General features: G+C 23.5%; 1 protein-coding gene across 1 annotated transcript; it reads left to right on the top strand.

Moving 5' to 3' along the window:
- The first annotated feature begins 560 nt into the window (after window positions 1–560).
- On the top strand, window positions 561–14,447 carry LOC145840858 (palmitoyltransferase ZDHHC1-like). The gene is made up of 7 exons (XM_082948198.1): window positions 561–679; window positions 1,417–1,512; window positions 2,009–2,187; window positions 4,499–4,600; window positions 8,362–8,471; window positions 10,797–10,922; window positions 13,526–14,447. The coding sequence occupies exons 1-7, from the start codon at window positions 593–595 to the stop codon at window positions 13,783–13,785; spliced, it is 960 nt and encodes a 319-aa protein (XP_082804324.1). The 5' UTR covers window positions 561–592; the 3' UTR covers window positions 13,786–14,447.
- The last annotated feature ends 1,416 nt before the right edge of the window (window positions 14,448–15,863 follow it).

Below are 15,863 nucleotides of genomic sequence, written 5' to 3'. Positions count from 1 at the left end.
CTTTTAAAATTATAAACTTTAATTGCTTATACTTCAAAACCTACTTTAAATTTGAAAAAATGTAAAACAACATTAGGTAGCTTAATAATAAATCAAAAAAAACTTGATCAAAAATGGCAACTGTCCTTTGTTATTGTAAACAGAAATACTTGAAGTTTTATTTACTTATTAAAATCATTGTACAGTACTAATTGTAAATTTTTAAATTACAAAACAAAAACTTTACTAAAAAAAATCTGAGACTCTTATTTCACATCAAGGTAAATCATACTGTTTTTATTTAAACAAAACCAATTGTTTAATGTGAAACACCTATAAGTGTTAACTGATTATTTTATATACTGCATAGTATACTATATGAAGTATAAATTTACAAATATTATATAAACCTAATCAATTATAACAGTTTTTGTTTTTACTCAACATATTCATTAATGTTTTTTAATATAAGATACATGTATCAACTTTTTGTGAAATTTACTTGGATATAAGCAATGGTATTTTTATACAGATCAGACTTTAAACTAAAAACATAGTAAATTTTTCAAACTAAGAAGCATCAAGAATTTTTAATTTTATTTAAATATACACAATGGTATGGGGAAACACTAGGAATAAAGTGAAGCCTGCCCACTTTGTAAGAAACAATGGCTTTACAAGACCATTGAACAAAAATCAAGTGAGATACTTTTTTTTGTTATATATATAAACTTTCTAAATTAAGTTAATTTATTTTTTTTATCACTGTATTAGCTCAAATGTTAACAAACTATAATAATCTTAGTCATAAAGTGTAAACATATATAAAAAATATTTCTTACATTTGAATGCATTATATTAGCGTGAGCTAAAAAAAACTAGTCTAAAATTTTTAATTTTAGATATATTAAAGTAATCAACCTTCTTCTAAAACCACAATTCTAAAACCAGTTTTTTATTAACAAGATGAAGCAAACCAAAACCTGTTAAAAATTAAAAAACTTTAAAAGTGGTTGTAGATTATTTAGAACAACAATTATATAACAATAAAGTAGTTTATGATTAAAGTTGAAATATTATAAGTTTCTAATCATAGAAAATTCATTAACATACATGTTTTTAATTAAGTTACTTCTTGTTTTACTCAGTCATTTGTTTATACCACCAAATGTTTATTGGTATTTTGATTAAAAATTTACCACTGAACAAAATCCTTTTTATTAGTTAAACTTTGTAAACTCTACATGTTTACCTTAAAATATTATATTTTAGGTATTTGTATAGGTCTTTGTGACATACTAATTAAAAATCCCCTTAAACAACTGAAAAGTCTTAGAAAACTAAATTGATGAACTATTAAACTTTTATTAAAGTCTAAACTAATTAAATGAGTGTATTCATAACAACTTTTATCTTATACAAAATAAATCTCTTTAGGTACTAGTTTGGGTATTTGTGGTGTTTTTTGGCCTGATCAGTTTTGGTGTTGAAATAATTTCACTGGATCCATCTGGATTGATACCTTGCTATGTGGTAAGTTTTGTGTATATTAATTTAATACACTTTTCAAAGAAATATTGATTTTTGTTTTTTCCTTATGTTTATAGGATGATTTTTTTTTCTCATGACTATATTGTGGGAGATATGCTCTTTCTATTAGTGGACCACCTACTCTTAATAGTATAAATTTTATAATTTTATTTTAAGCATCAATTTAGGTAAGGTTTTTGTACACAATAAGGTAATAAGAACAATGTATTTTTTACTGATTTCATATACTCTGGTGATAACAGCAATTTAAAAATTATTAAACTATAACACCAATTTAAAAATTAATAATTATTACAATTAGGAAGTTAAGAATTATGCACTTTTTTTATTGATTTTGAATATTCTAGTCATAAAACCAATTTAATTATGTTTATTGTTCAATCATGTAGTGGGAATTATTCACTTTTTTCAGATTTGAAATATACTTTTAAATGATATTTTATGCAACACTAACACAAATAATTAAACGTTTAACCAGGTAATAGGAACAGTGCACTTTCTACTCATTTCCAACATATTAGTCCTGACAGCCATAGACCCATCAGACGAATTTTCACTGCAAGCCAGGAAGGAGAAACGCAAATACATGGAGTTTGACAGAGAGAAGCACAAGCATGTCATTGAGAGCGGTTACTGTCACATTTGTGAGACCAAAGTGTTAGTTTGTATAAAAATATTTTTTTTGAAAAATCAATTAATTATTAAAATAATGAAATATTAATAAGTACACATTTGAGAGTGGTTACTGTCATATTTGTGAAACTAAAGTGTTAGTTTATATTGTAGTTTTATTGTAGAAATTAGTGTTTTTGAAATGTGAGACTTAACTTAATTTTTTTCATAATTGAATAATTTGGACGTTGTTAGACTAAAGACTTTTAGTTATGACAAAGATAATTTTTAATGATTTTAATATACCTCTTTTTTCAGACTAATGTGTTAGTGGTTTAAATTTTTTTGGTGAATTTTTTAATGCTTAAAGATAATATAAACATAATTATGCTGTACCCTCTATTTGTGAGACCAATGCAAGCTTTTACTAAATGGGATATTAGACCCTTATGAGCGTGGTTTTTGCTATCTGGGTACAATAATTAGTGAGCAGCACAAAATTAAAAGTGTAACTTGTTAAGAAAGGGGCGATAATATTGGGGACTGGATTAGTTTTTATACTTCTGATAAATTAGCCATTGTAAAAATGAGTTTTGAAACCTTGAAGTAGGGTACAAGTTATAATTTGTGGTTTTTAGAATTTGCTTCAAAATAGTTTTGTTATTTTTACTGATAAAAGTTTATCAAATTTTTTAGTTAGAAGGGTCACATTTTTTATTAAAGTTTTTACAACTGTAATTATTATAAAAAAAATTAAGTTTAAATTTTTAGTTGATTAATTCTGATTAAAATGTGTAATTAAATTATAATTAATAATTTATTTACATTAAAAACATAAGTCTACTATACTATTTTACCTATATAAAATTACAATCAATATTTTACCACAAAAGTTTTAATATATTTTCACTGCAACTCTTCAGAAACTTACTGCAGAAATTCGAAATAGAACAGCTATTTAAGTAAAAACCATAAACTTATAAAACTACTTAAGTAATTAGATTGCTGTAAAAGTCCAAATAACAAAATCTATTAATGTAAAATAGTAATTAACGCAAAAAGCAAACATTTTAAATTACAAAACGAAACAAAATGTTTAATACAAACAAAGACACTTTTAAGTAAATAAAATAACGAAAAAAACTTTCAAACAAATTAACCAAAGACACATTTAAACCAATACGGAAACCTTATAGTCAAACTCTTTCTGCTTACACAGTTCTGGTTTATTTAAAAATATTGAGATTGCTTCTAGCCTGACCAAATCAATGAAATGATTGGTTGTTTTATTTACTTAAAAGTGTCTTTGTTTGTATTAAATATTTAGTTTCGCTTTGTAATTTAAAATATTTGTTTTTTGCGTTAATTACTATTTTACATTAAATGATTTTGTTGATTGGACTTTTACAGCAATCTAATTACTTAAGTAGTTTTATAAGTTTATGGTTTTTACTTAAAAAGCTACTGTTCTATTTCGAATTTCTGCAGTAAGTTTCTGAAGAATTGCAGTGAAAATATATTAAAACTTTTGTGGTAAAACATTGATTGTTATTTTATATAGGTAAGAAAAATTAATAATTTATCACTTTTAAGAAAAACAATTACTAAGTTTCACCACAGAGCAGATTTTCAAATTGTAGATCTGTAGTAACATAATAATGGTAAAAATGACAAATAATTAAAAATTGGTTTGAAATAAGATTTTTTCCAAAATTAAATGTACACACACATATATATATATATATATAAAATTAGAATATTTAACTTGATAAATCAAGTCTTTCACACTGAGCCCACCTTAAGGGCTTTATTGATAAAAAGGTTTATTTCAAGATGTAAAACTCAAAGGACTCAAGTTTCGTGCTTATGCACTCATCAGCCTCAAAATTGCTGCAGATTTGAAGCTGATGAGTGCATAAGCACGAAACTTGAGTCCTTTGAGTTTTACATCTTGAAATAAACCTTTATATTTATATATATATTAATTAAGAATCGTATTGATGCTAAGCAACCTTTAATTTAAAAACTATTAAATTATAGTCGATAAACAAATACAATTGAACCATGGTATACAGTGGGGTATTGATATCTAATGGATTTAAAAGTTAAATGCAAAAATCTCCCTTGTGGATAGATTACTGTGTCATATTGATTTGTTTTGAACTCAATAGTTAAATTAGATTATAATGTCATGAATACAACATTTTATTATAATAATATTGCTATGAATTAGTATTTTGCTTAAGCAAGTGTGGAAATATTTATTTTTAAGAATTTACTCATTAAAATTACCACATAACATCTCTGAACAAAGTAAATATTAGTAACGTCTTAAAAATTAAATAAATGTTTCCAGTCGTGAACACAGTAAGCACTGTAGACCTTGTAATAAATGTGTGAGCAATTTCGATCATCATTGTATTTGGCTCAACAACTGCATTGGAAAGAAAAATTACAGGTTTGAATTTATAACACATACATTGTTACGTTTTTGAGTAGATTATAATATTAAAAATAAAATGTTTTTATAGTTTTTTATTATTATTTAATATTATTATATATAATATTGTTACGAAATTGTTATAATAAATTGAAATAATTTTGATTAATATGTACATGGTTACGTTTTCCTGTTTTAAATGTGGGTTTACAGAACTGTGCTATTTTTTAGAATATTCGAAAATTAGTTATATACAACAAACATATACTAAACAACATTTTTTTTTAATTTGCTACTTGTAAATTTTAATTCTACAGTCTTTATAATAGAAAATTTAAACTTAAATATTTAAAATCTAAGTTAAGTAATATTGAAATACATTCTTTTATTTTCTGTACTAGCATTTATTTTGATATTTTTGCGTTTAGGTTTTCTAAGTAAATATAGCAGCTTGTTAATTACTGTTTTCAAACGCTTAACATGCTACTAATAATAAGTGATATTGTTGTTGTATAAATTGTTTGTTGAGCAGTCATTTACTTTAAACAAAGTTGAAATGAGTTTATGACTAATATTTTATCATTGAAACTTTTATTTGATAAAAAATGGTTAAGTAAGTTCTTCCTAAATATGTTATAACTAATTTTTAAAGCAGTCATTTATTTTAAACAGAGTTTAAGTAAAATAATGAGTATTTTTTTGTAAAAATATAACTTTTATGTATTAAAAATAAGGCTAAAAACATAACGAACATTGAAACTAGTTTTATAAATTAATTAAAAAAAAATTGTTAGAATATTCATTAAAAACTATTTATATCTTACAAAAAAGATCAATTTTTTTTTAAACTAAATATATCGAAAAATTAGTTTACAAATTTTAAAGAAGTTTCAAGATATTTAGCTGTTTACCAAAAAGCGTAAAAGTTTTTTATTTAAATTTACCTAGAAGATAATTTACTTCATTACTAGATCGATTTTTTGTCGCTGTGAATTTAAAATTTGTCATAATGTATTCATAGAAATATATCGATTTAAAATATTGATCTGGCTTTTTGACAAAATTTTTTATAATTATTCCTTGATTTTTGCATTACAGTTTTCGATAATTCATTATACGCTTAGTAATGAATGTGACCTTTTCTTACGAATTTTTTGATTAAATTCTGATGGATGTATTTATGGTAAGTTTAAAGGTTTTTGAAAAGTTTTAGTTTTTTTTATATGGTTGAACTACTAATCAAATACCAATGTTGTTTTTTACGTGTGACATTTAAAAATCAGATTAAATATAATAAAAAAAAAAGTTATCTTACTTCATTTCAATTCATTCAGAAAAATTGAAAACTTTTATTCAATTCCGTATAAGTATTTTATTCACTTTGAAATGTTTTTTGTCCCTGTGAATTTAAATTTAGTCATAATGTATTCATAAAAATATATTGATCTAAAATATTGATCTGGATTTCGACGAAAAACTTTCATAACTATTTTTCTTTTTTGCATTACAGTTTTCGATAGTTCATTTTTATGGTTAACAATGAATGTAATTTTTAATGCAAAAATATTGATTAAAATTCTGATAAATCTATTTATTGTGAATTTAGATGTGTTTTGGTAAGTTTTATACTTTTATTTTTTTATAAGGTTGAACTATTAATTACAGTAGACTACCGCTTAAGTACACAAATTGAACCCGACCAAAAAGTGCGTACTTAGCACGGGTAGTGCGTACTTTTTGACGACATAGTATAATATGAAATTTAGAAGTTTGTTTTCTTTCTTACAACTAGCCACTAAATAATTAAGCCAAATAAACAAATATTTTTATTTTAAATAACATTTCATACATAATTCTAATCTGCAAAATTTTTTAATAGATTTTAAAATGATTTATTTTTTCTATAAAACGTTTCTACATAATGCTAGTCAAGCTAAGTTTAGTTTAGTTATTACATTTATTATAATTTTCCATTAGCTAAAAAGTGTTTTTTTTTTATTGAAATGAAAACGTTTCAGGACTGTTTTTGTAAGAAAAATTATATCAGTAGAAACATTTATAGTACAAGTGCACGATGATAAGATACTCATTATTTTTTTTAACTTTGTTTTTTTGATGTTTTTGCTTCTTTTTATATGTTTATTTTGACTTTATAAAAATTGTAACTAGTTTTTGTGGTTAACTAGTTTTGTAATATGTCACATTAAAATTAGCCTTTCTTTAGCAGATATTCAGAAAGTTTTTGAAAAAAAAATTAGAAATTTTAGAATAATTTAGAGAAATTTAGAAAAATGGATGGAAAGCGTCAGAAAATGACTTTATGAAACAATTGTATAGAAAAAAACTAAGTCAAAGAAAACTTAGAATTTTTTGTCTTTCTAGGTAAGTGCGTACTTAAGGCGAGATGCGTACCAAAAAAAGTGCGTACTTAAGCGGTAGTCTACTGTATATACCAATGTGGTTTTTTACATGTGACATTTAAAAGTCAGATTCTAAAAAGTTTAGTTAAAAATAACGTTATCTTACTTTATTTAAATTCATATTAAAAAAGTTGTTTTATTCAAATGCGTACTAGGTATCTTATTAACTTTAAAAACATAGAACATATTATTAGTTCTGTGGTTTTCAAACAAAGCAATGTTTTCAAAACAAAGCCTTTTCATTTAATTTTCAAGTACACAAATATTTTTCATACTAACTCACGCATAGTTTGTTCATTACTTTGTCAAACAATAAAAACAACATTTTTGCATTTCAATAAAAACCTTAAAAACAAGAAGTTTTTTGATTAATATTTTTTTGATTAGGAAAAAGCAATTTGCTGTTAAAATACGTTTTATAACAAGTAAAAATGCCAGTAAACAAACTTTTTCATTTATTTTGATTTTTTGTTGCCATTTACAAGTATTTTATATCTCACCTTATTTTAATCCTAACTAATATTACATAAATTTTTTCAATTTGTTTATATCTTTATTAACAACTATAGTACATTATTTTTAGACTACTTCTAATAACATTGGTAATTATTCTATTATTTCAGATTATTTTTATACTCTAGGAATATAACATTTTTAAGTATTTTTATCTTTATTGTTATTTTTTAATCAGTGAAAATTATTATTTTTACTTATTACTAATTGCTTCTGGTTAATTATTAGGATACTTATTCATAGTATTGTAATATTTATTTTCAGGTTTTTTTATCTCTATTGGTAACTTTAATATTGTTTTCAGAAAATTTTAATCAATTTTAGTATGCTAAAATATCTTGATACTTATTTATACACTTTTTCGGATTGTTTTTGTCCCTATTATTTTGAAAATGTTTTTTTCATGTTATTTTTATCCTTATTTGTTATATTTAATATTGTTTCCAGGTTATTTTTAACCTTATTAGTAATATTTTAAATCATTTCCAGGTTATTTTTATCCATAGTGATAGTAATATAATTTCAAAAGTTTTTTTTTTTGTTCTAAGAAAATTTAAACCAGTTTTTTACAAAAGTTATCTCTATCCTTATATATTTTAATATACTTCCAGGTTATTTTTATCCTTATTGGTAATGTTATAAGTTTTAAAAAATATTTATTTACTCCTTACAAAGTTTGAACAACTTTTTACAAAAGTTATCTTTATCCTTCAACATTTTGATATACTTCTAGGTTGTTTTTATCTTTATTGGTAATTTTATTCGACTTGTTTCTCGTATTATTTTTTCTTAAATGTTTTTAAGTATTTTTATCTTCGTATTATTATTATTTTAATATATTTCCAGGTTATTTTTATCTTTATTGGTAATTGTTTTTATTGGAGGCCTGATGCAACTCACTGTTGGCTCATTTGTTTTCATAAGCGGCTTTCTTGAAAATAACTTCCTAAACAAAGGTTTGTTTCTCAATTATTTTTAATTAGTATTTGTTCTAATTTAGATATATTTAATATTTTTCTTGAAAATAACTAGTTAAACAATGGTTTGTTTTTTATTATTATTTAATTTTATTGAATATTGTTGTAATTAAAATACTTTTAATATTTATCTCGAAGATATTTAATTAAACATAGGTTTGTATTTAGATAATTGAATATTGATGTTGTTAAAGTGTTTTTTACTATTGAGAATCTACTTAAAAAAGGTTTTTTTCTTAACTGTTACGTTTTATTTAAAACTAAAATAAAATTCCTTGAGACTCACTTCCTAAACAAAGGTTTGTTTCTCATTTATATTTAATTTTAATTAACATTTGTTTTAGTTTGAATATTTGTATATTATTTTGAGAATAACTTCTTAAACAAAGTTTTGTTTCTCATTTATAAAAGTTCATTTAAAATTTGTTGTATTTTAAATATTTAAAATATTTTTCTTGAAAATAATTAGTTGTTTGATTAATCAAAATTGTTTACATATTTTAAGTTTTTGTAAAATTTAAATAAATGTTATGAATAGAATTATTTGTCGTTTAAACACTAGAATAACTTATGTTATCAAAATTTAAAATTACAAGTTCCAAACACAAGTTAGTTTCTCGTAACTTTTTAAAGTATTTTACACATATTTGGTTACTTTGAAGAATATTTTATAATGACACTTTAATGATTATAAAATGAGATATTATAGTAAATTTTTCCGTTTCTCATAGAAAATTCTTTACTCATTGTTCAATTTCCATTCATCACAGATGTAGCATGGTAAACCAAAAACCAATAATTACTGTAAATTTATATTTTAAAGTGTTGAAAAGCTGTTCTTTATTATTATCTCTACTCCATATAACTTTACTTTTTAAATTAAATTGTAGTTTACAATAAGTTTTTTATAATCAATTTTTCAAAATTTAGTTTTTACGTAACTAGAAACTACCATAAACAAGCATATAATTTACTTACAACTTTTTTGTTTTATTTTACAAGATTACATAAAACTACAAATTTTAGTTTTTATAATTTAAATGTTGTTGTTTTAAGAAACCATAAAATTGCTGAAACTACACAATTTCAGAGGGTTGTATAACAATTAAAATTTGTATGTAAAAGTTTCAAAAAGTATTGTCTTGTACTTTTTGTACTAAACCAAAACATAACGGATCACAACTTAACTTTTAAGAAGATACTTTTTATTTATTACATTTGTTCAAATAAAAATTGATTTCTAACATTCCTTTACGTTAAATCTGATATTATTAAAAACTTTCAAAACAATAATTCTGGTATATAGAGGATTTGTTTAAAACTATTCATTTTATTTTAACTTGGATGAACAAACTATAAATGTTGAAAGTATACATAACACATGTACGTTTTAAAGGTTTTTATTTTATTTTCATGTTGCTATGCTTGAGTACAGGTTATTTTAAATAAAAACTCTTTTCTGGTTATTCACAGTTATTTATCAAAAATAACTGTGAATTAATTTAAGAAAAATCAAAAATTAATGTTTTTTAGCTTATAAGTGTTTATGCAATATATATTAACATGTATTTAACTTTTACTTTCATGATGTTTTTCAATGTTATTTAAAACGATTTAAAATTAAGAGAGATAACTTTAAAGAGTTTAACTTTTGAAAATAATGCACGTGAATAGATAAATGATAAAAAATTGTATTTTTGTTTACTTAATAAAAGGACTGTGTAAATTCTTTGAAAGTTATACTTGTAGTTTTAAACGAAATAGATTTGATAATAATTCATATTTATTTATTCACAGCTTTTAATGCATGGTAATCTATTTGGTTTACCGAACTACAGTTTTGATAAGTTGAAGTTTAACAATGCGGAAGGAATTCATAATGAGAAAATATTTACTACATCATCTCATTATAAAATACCTTTATAACCGCTAATTATTTATTGAAAGCTAAAACATTGTTTTGAGAAACCAACATTTGTCCTGGTTAGATTTCTTTTTGAAAAACTCGTGCTTTTTTGAATGTTTTGGAAAAACTCAGGCCAGTATGTATTTTTACTTAATCCCAAGCTAAGTTTGTTAATTTTTAATACTTTTTTATTCTCGTTGTTATTGTTTTGATTTTGTTTAGATTTTAAAGTTTAGTTAACCATAAATTTTTAATTATCAGCTCACTAATTTAAAATTTTTTCTTGTAGTATCAGACCGCCTCAGTTTTTATTTTAAAGAGTGGCAACCCTATTAGTTGTAATATCAACTATTATATTAAAATAACACAACAACCAATAATTATCACCATGACAACAGATGTGTGGTGGCGACAAACAACTGGGGGCTTTATTGTGGTCCAGACCATCATTGCGTTCAAAAACATGGCACTTTTGGTCGTACTTGGACTGGTGGCCCAGCTTGGGGGCTTTCACATGTACCTAAGTTAGTTTGTTAATAAAAATATTAAATAATTACCTGAGTTTGTAACCTTATGAATAATAAATATTATACCTAAATTATTTAGAAAACGTTTTTATTGTGTTTTTGTACCTCAGTTAATTTATTGTTTTAAAAATACTACGTTAGTTAGTTTATTATATTTAAATAATAATTGAATATTTCTTCAGTTGATTGGCTTAATTTATTTTATAATCAAAAAAAAACGAAATTTTTCAACAAATATGTTTTTCATTAACAATATATTTTAATCAAATACACAGTTTAAATTCTAAGCTAATTAAGAGTCTAGTTTGTTTACGCTATTGCAAACTAGATATCGAAACTTGCAAAAATTAAATAATAATTTTCTAAGAAATCTATTATATACATTTCTAAAACCAGTTCTGAAGTAGTTCGGAAAAAATAATTTTTATAGTTTTTGAAATTTTTGAAATTTAGAATAAAAATTTAACTAAGTTTGCTTTTGAACATCATTATAAGTAACTAAAAATATATATAATACCTATAAATAAAATTAATAGCTGAAGTTAACTAGAAATTTAAGTTAATTAGAAAAGTTTCAATAGTGTTTAAATAAATATTATAGCAGTTATGGACTCCCAATGTTTCTTAAGATCTATTTTCTTTATTAAATTGTAACCTTAAAAACTTTTCTTAAAAAATGTCTTTAGTACTCTTGGTATTATATATACTAACTTTTTCCAATACTTATAGATAAGAAAAATATAAAATTTGTTACGTGTTTCATAATGGCTAGAATATTGTAACATTTTGTTCCTTTACAGTATTTTTAGATTTTACTTTTATATTTAAAAAGAATAGACAGTTTTCTTGTATTTTTTCACTTATAGGGCAAAGTTTAGCTAATGTTACATAAACTTGAACAATTTGTTTTCGGTATAAGCAAAAGTGATTTATTTTGCTTTTTATCTTGTATTCAAATTTGTTCTGTTACAAAACTAAGAACAGATTTATTTAGTAAAATAAGAAGTTGACCTATTATACTTTTCCTCTATCTAATTTTAAAAAATTGAATTTAAATTATTTTAAAACTCGTTTTGTTACAAAACTCAAAAAGTCTTTAGTAAGTTCAAAACTAATTTATGATACCTTATCTAGTTTTAAGTAAACGCGTTTTATTACATAAGCTGAAAAAGTGTTTACTGCAAATGCTATCGGACAAATATTTATTAAAAACTCTACTGTTAAGTAACTCTATTGTGTAATTTGACAAATTCTAAAATATTTTTATTCTGTGTCAAAAAATTACTTTCATGAAAATAAAGTTAAAAACGTTTCCTTTCCAAGTTTACTTTAAATTATAAAAGCTTCTTTGATAAGTAGATACTTTGTTATTGATATATATTTCTTTTGCAACTCTGATCAATATATATAATATATAATCACAAATAAAAAGTCTGATAAGTTTATTTTTTTTAGTTCGGTTACAATATAGAACTTTTTTGTTTATTGAGTTTGGATAACTTTCCGTCAAGAACTTAAAATTTAAGTTTAAAAAACTTAATTTTGTTTGGCTTAAATTTTTGTAAGGTTAAAAAGTTTTTATCAAGTTTAAGTAAACTTTTTTTTTTAATCAAACTGTATTTTAGTTATCAGGTGCGCACAATATTTATCAAGTGTGCACAATTTTCGAAAACTTTTAGGGCCACTGATCTATACCGCACAAAAATAATTAGTTATTAAACGTATGTTGGTAACTATATTGACTATCAACTTTATACTATTCTTAAGACTAAGCTTTTAATGTAACTTGCTGCAGAAATTTAAAGTAAAACAATTGCTTTTGAAGTAAAAGCAATAAACTGTAGAAAACGACTTTCAGTATTATATTGATGTAAAATCCAATCAACAAAAATCAATTAATTTAAAATAGTAATTAACGCAAAAAAAAAAACATTTTAAATTACGAAACGGTACATGATGTTTAACTCAAACAAACAAATAAATTTTAATCACAATCTTTTTGTGCAAGTTTTTATTATCAATTAAATGTAAACATAATTTTTCTAAATGTTTTTTATCAAGATCATATCCACTACTAATCAAAATGGTTCCTAGAAATGTATGTTTTTAGTTTTAGAGCTAGATAATTTTTCTAAGCTTCAATTAATCATACTTATCAATAAACTTAAATATTTCAGCAAAAGATTTTTTAATAACAATTTTCAACTACTAATATCAATTTTTATAAAGTTTTAATCAAGTTATATAAAGAAGTATATCATGGTTACTTAATCAAAATCATGTCTAGAAATATATGTGTTTGGTTTTAGAGCTAAATAATTTATCTTAGCTTCAATTAGTCATACTTATCAATAAATAAAATATTTCGGTAATGTTTTTTTCAATAATAATTTTCAACTACTAATAACTAATTTTCATAACATTTTTAAAATATATAGAAGAAGTATATCATGGTATCAAGTTAATCATAAAAGTATATCATGGTATCAAGTTAATCATAAAAGTATATCGTGGTATAGGTTCAGCTAAAAATCTGACAATATTTTAATACAATTTTAATTTTTAGATTATAATTTATTAAGATATTTATTTTTTCACAGTCCGCACGGGTCGAACCACCTACTCTCACTTCAAGCTGCAGGAAGAGAAGAGAAGCGAGAGAAGCAAAACGAGAGAGCAGGAAAACGAGACAAATGCGGAAGTCACTCAGGTGGAACAGTACTTCCATGACAACCCGTGCCCCATGGAGCTCGTGCGTGACGAGGTCGAGCTAGACCCCGGGAAAGGGGAAGCACCCGAAGTGAGAGTTGAGAACACGAACTTTTCCAACATCAACATGTCCTTCACCACGGACGCGTGAAATTTTCGGATTAGGGGATTTTTATTTGAGAATGTTGAAATTTTTGGATTAGGGGATTTTTGTGAGAACAATGAGATGGATTTTTTTTTTTGATTTGAGAGTTTTGAACTTTACTAAGAGTTGGCTAGAGTCCAACTTTATTATCTACTCGTTTGTTTTGACTGGTACAGTTTCAAAGTACAGGGCCTTTTTTTGTGCTTGAAAGACTTTTTAAAAGGCTTTTTAACACTTTTTCTAAGTGGTGGTTTATTCAGAATTTAGCTAAAAATTGGCCACCGGTACCAATAGATTAAAAAAGTTTGTTATAAACCATAAATGCAATAGTTTAATGGCGAACACTTTTTTAAGAAAGTATTGTTTAGTTTAAGCATAGACTTTTAAAAATTAAAATCTTGACTTGTTTATGGGGGTTTTCAAAAATATTTTAATAGTAATAGTTTTTAGACATTTTTCAGTTTATAAAGCCTTTATGGTGCTGTCATTCAGTATGTGTGATTAAAAACTCTATTTCACAACATAGAACTGTGCTAAAGTTTTACTTGAAGATAGCATTATGGTTTTGGATCAATTTTAAGAATTTTAAAAAGTAAATTGCGTCCAGATATTTTGTACAAATTAACAAAAGTTTCATATACTATAAAAACTGCCAAATAATAATACAATTTGATCCAAAAAAGTTAATAACAAAAAAGCGTTCATGTGTTACAAAAACATGTGTTTTAAAGACATATAAGTTTTTATTTGAGCTGTTCTAAATATTAGTTTAAAATTTTATTTTGAAACAATTTTCACAACAAATCAGATATCACTGCAGTATTTTTTCTTGTTCACATTCATATACAAACGTACTCTGTTTTATTTTAACAAATGTTTTATTTTATTGTGTTTTTTTGCACCATTCTAATAATTTTATTAATGTAAATTTTTTTTTTGCCCTGGTTTAATCGATACAACTTGTGACATTTAAATTATTTCATACATAACTTTCTAGAAGATTTTAAATATTTTAGAAAATATTTATTATTTGTTTTCAAATAAGGCTGCCACTAGTTTTAGTATATTCAAAAATAAAACACTATTTTTCTTCATTTTATTCGATAAACACTCAAGTTCGATATTTTTAACTTTTTGTTTAATCTTATTTTTGTTTTTCAAGCCACTATATTACTTTTGTATTTTATTACTGTATTCCAATTCTTCAATGATTTTAGTCAAACATAGAAATTCCATATTATACAAATAAACACTACAGTTCGATATTTCAAACTTCTGTTATGAGTAGTTATGAATATTTGATGAATTTTTAAAGGCTTATTGTTGTACTAGGCAAGATTTACAACTTATCTCTTACTTAGTGTACTTTTTATCGGATTAATATAAGGTTTTGATTTATTTTTAAAGTAGTTTTAATTTTATACAGCTACCATTAGTTGGAAGGTAAAAGCTGTTAAATATAGATATTTTTACTGTCTATTCTTTTATTAGCTAATATTTTAATAACGTTTATGAAGACAATACTTCATTTAAATTAAAATTTTAAGTTACCTTTATTTTTTTTTAGTTTTAATTTTAAAATTTATGTCTAAAAGTTTATTCATTTTATAATTTATTTTTCCATAATATAATTGTAAAGCTTTCGTAAAATTTAAATTTGATACACTTTATTTACATTTAAACACACGTAAAAGGGTTGTAATGTTTATGTACTTAAGCAACCATAATGTTTTTATTTTTAGTCTAAAAGTATAAGACTTTTAACTGGTATTTGTGATTGTTTGATTCAGAATTGAGCTAAAAACTGGTCACCGGTACCAATAGATTTTAAAAACTTTTTTTAAACATTCATACAATAGTTTTTATAGTCAGTAAAAAGTCAGTTTTTAATTAAAATATTTTGCATATGAATGAATTTTTAAAACAAGAATGATTATTTTTTTCAGGATTTTTAAACAGTTTCTTATGAAACTTTAGACTTTTTTTACAACTTGAACAACCTTTTTAGTTATATTGATAAATATATGTATCTAAAAACTGTATGTCACAACATAAAGTTGTGCTAAAACATATCTTAAAGGTAG

This window comes from Thalia democratica, chromosome 7, assembly GCF_965202585.1.
Source record: "Thalia democratica chromosome 7, ktThaDemo2.hap1.1, whole genome shotgun sequence".
Taxonomy (NCBI): domain Eukaryota; kingdom Metazoa; phylum Chordata; class Thaliacea; order Salpida; family Salpidae; genus Thalia; species Thalia democratica.
Note: the sequence above shows the minus strand (reverse complement) of the source record. Positions and strands in the feature narration are given on the sequence as shown.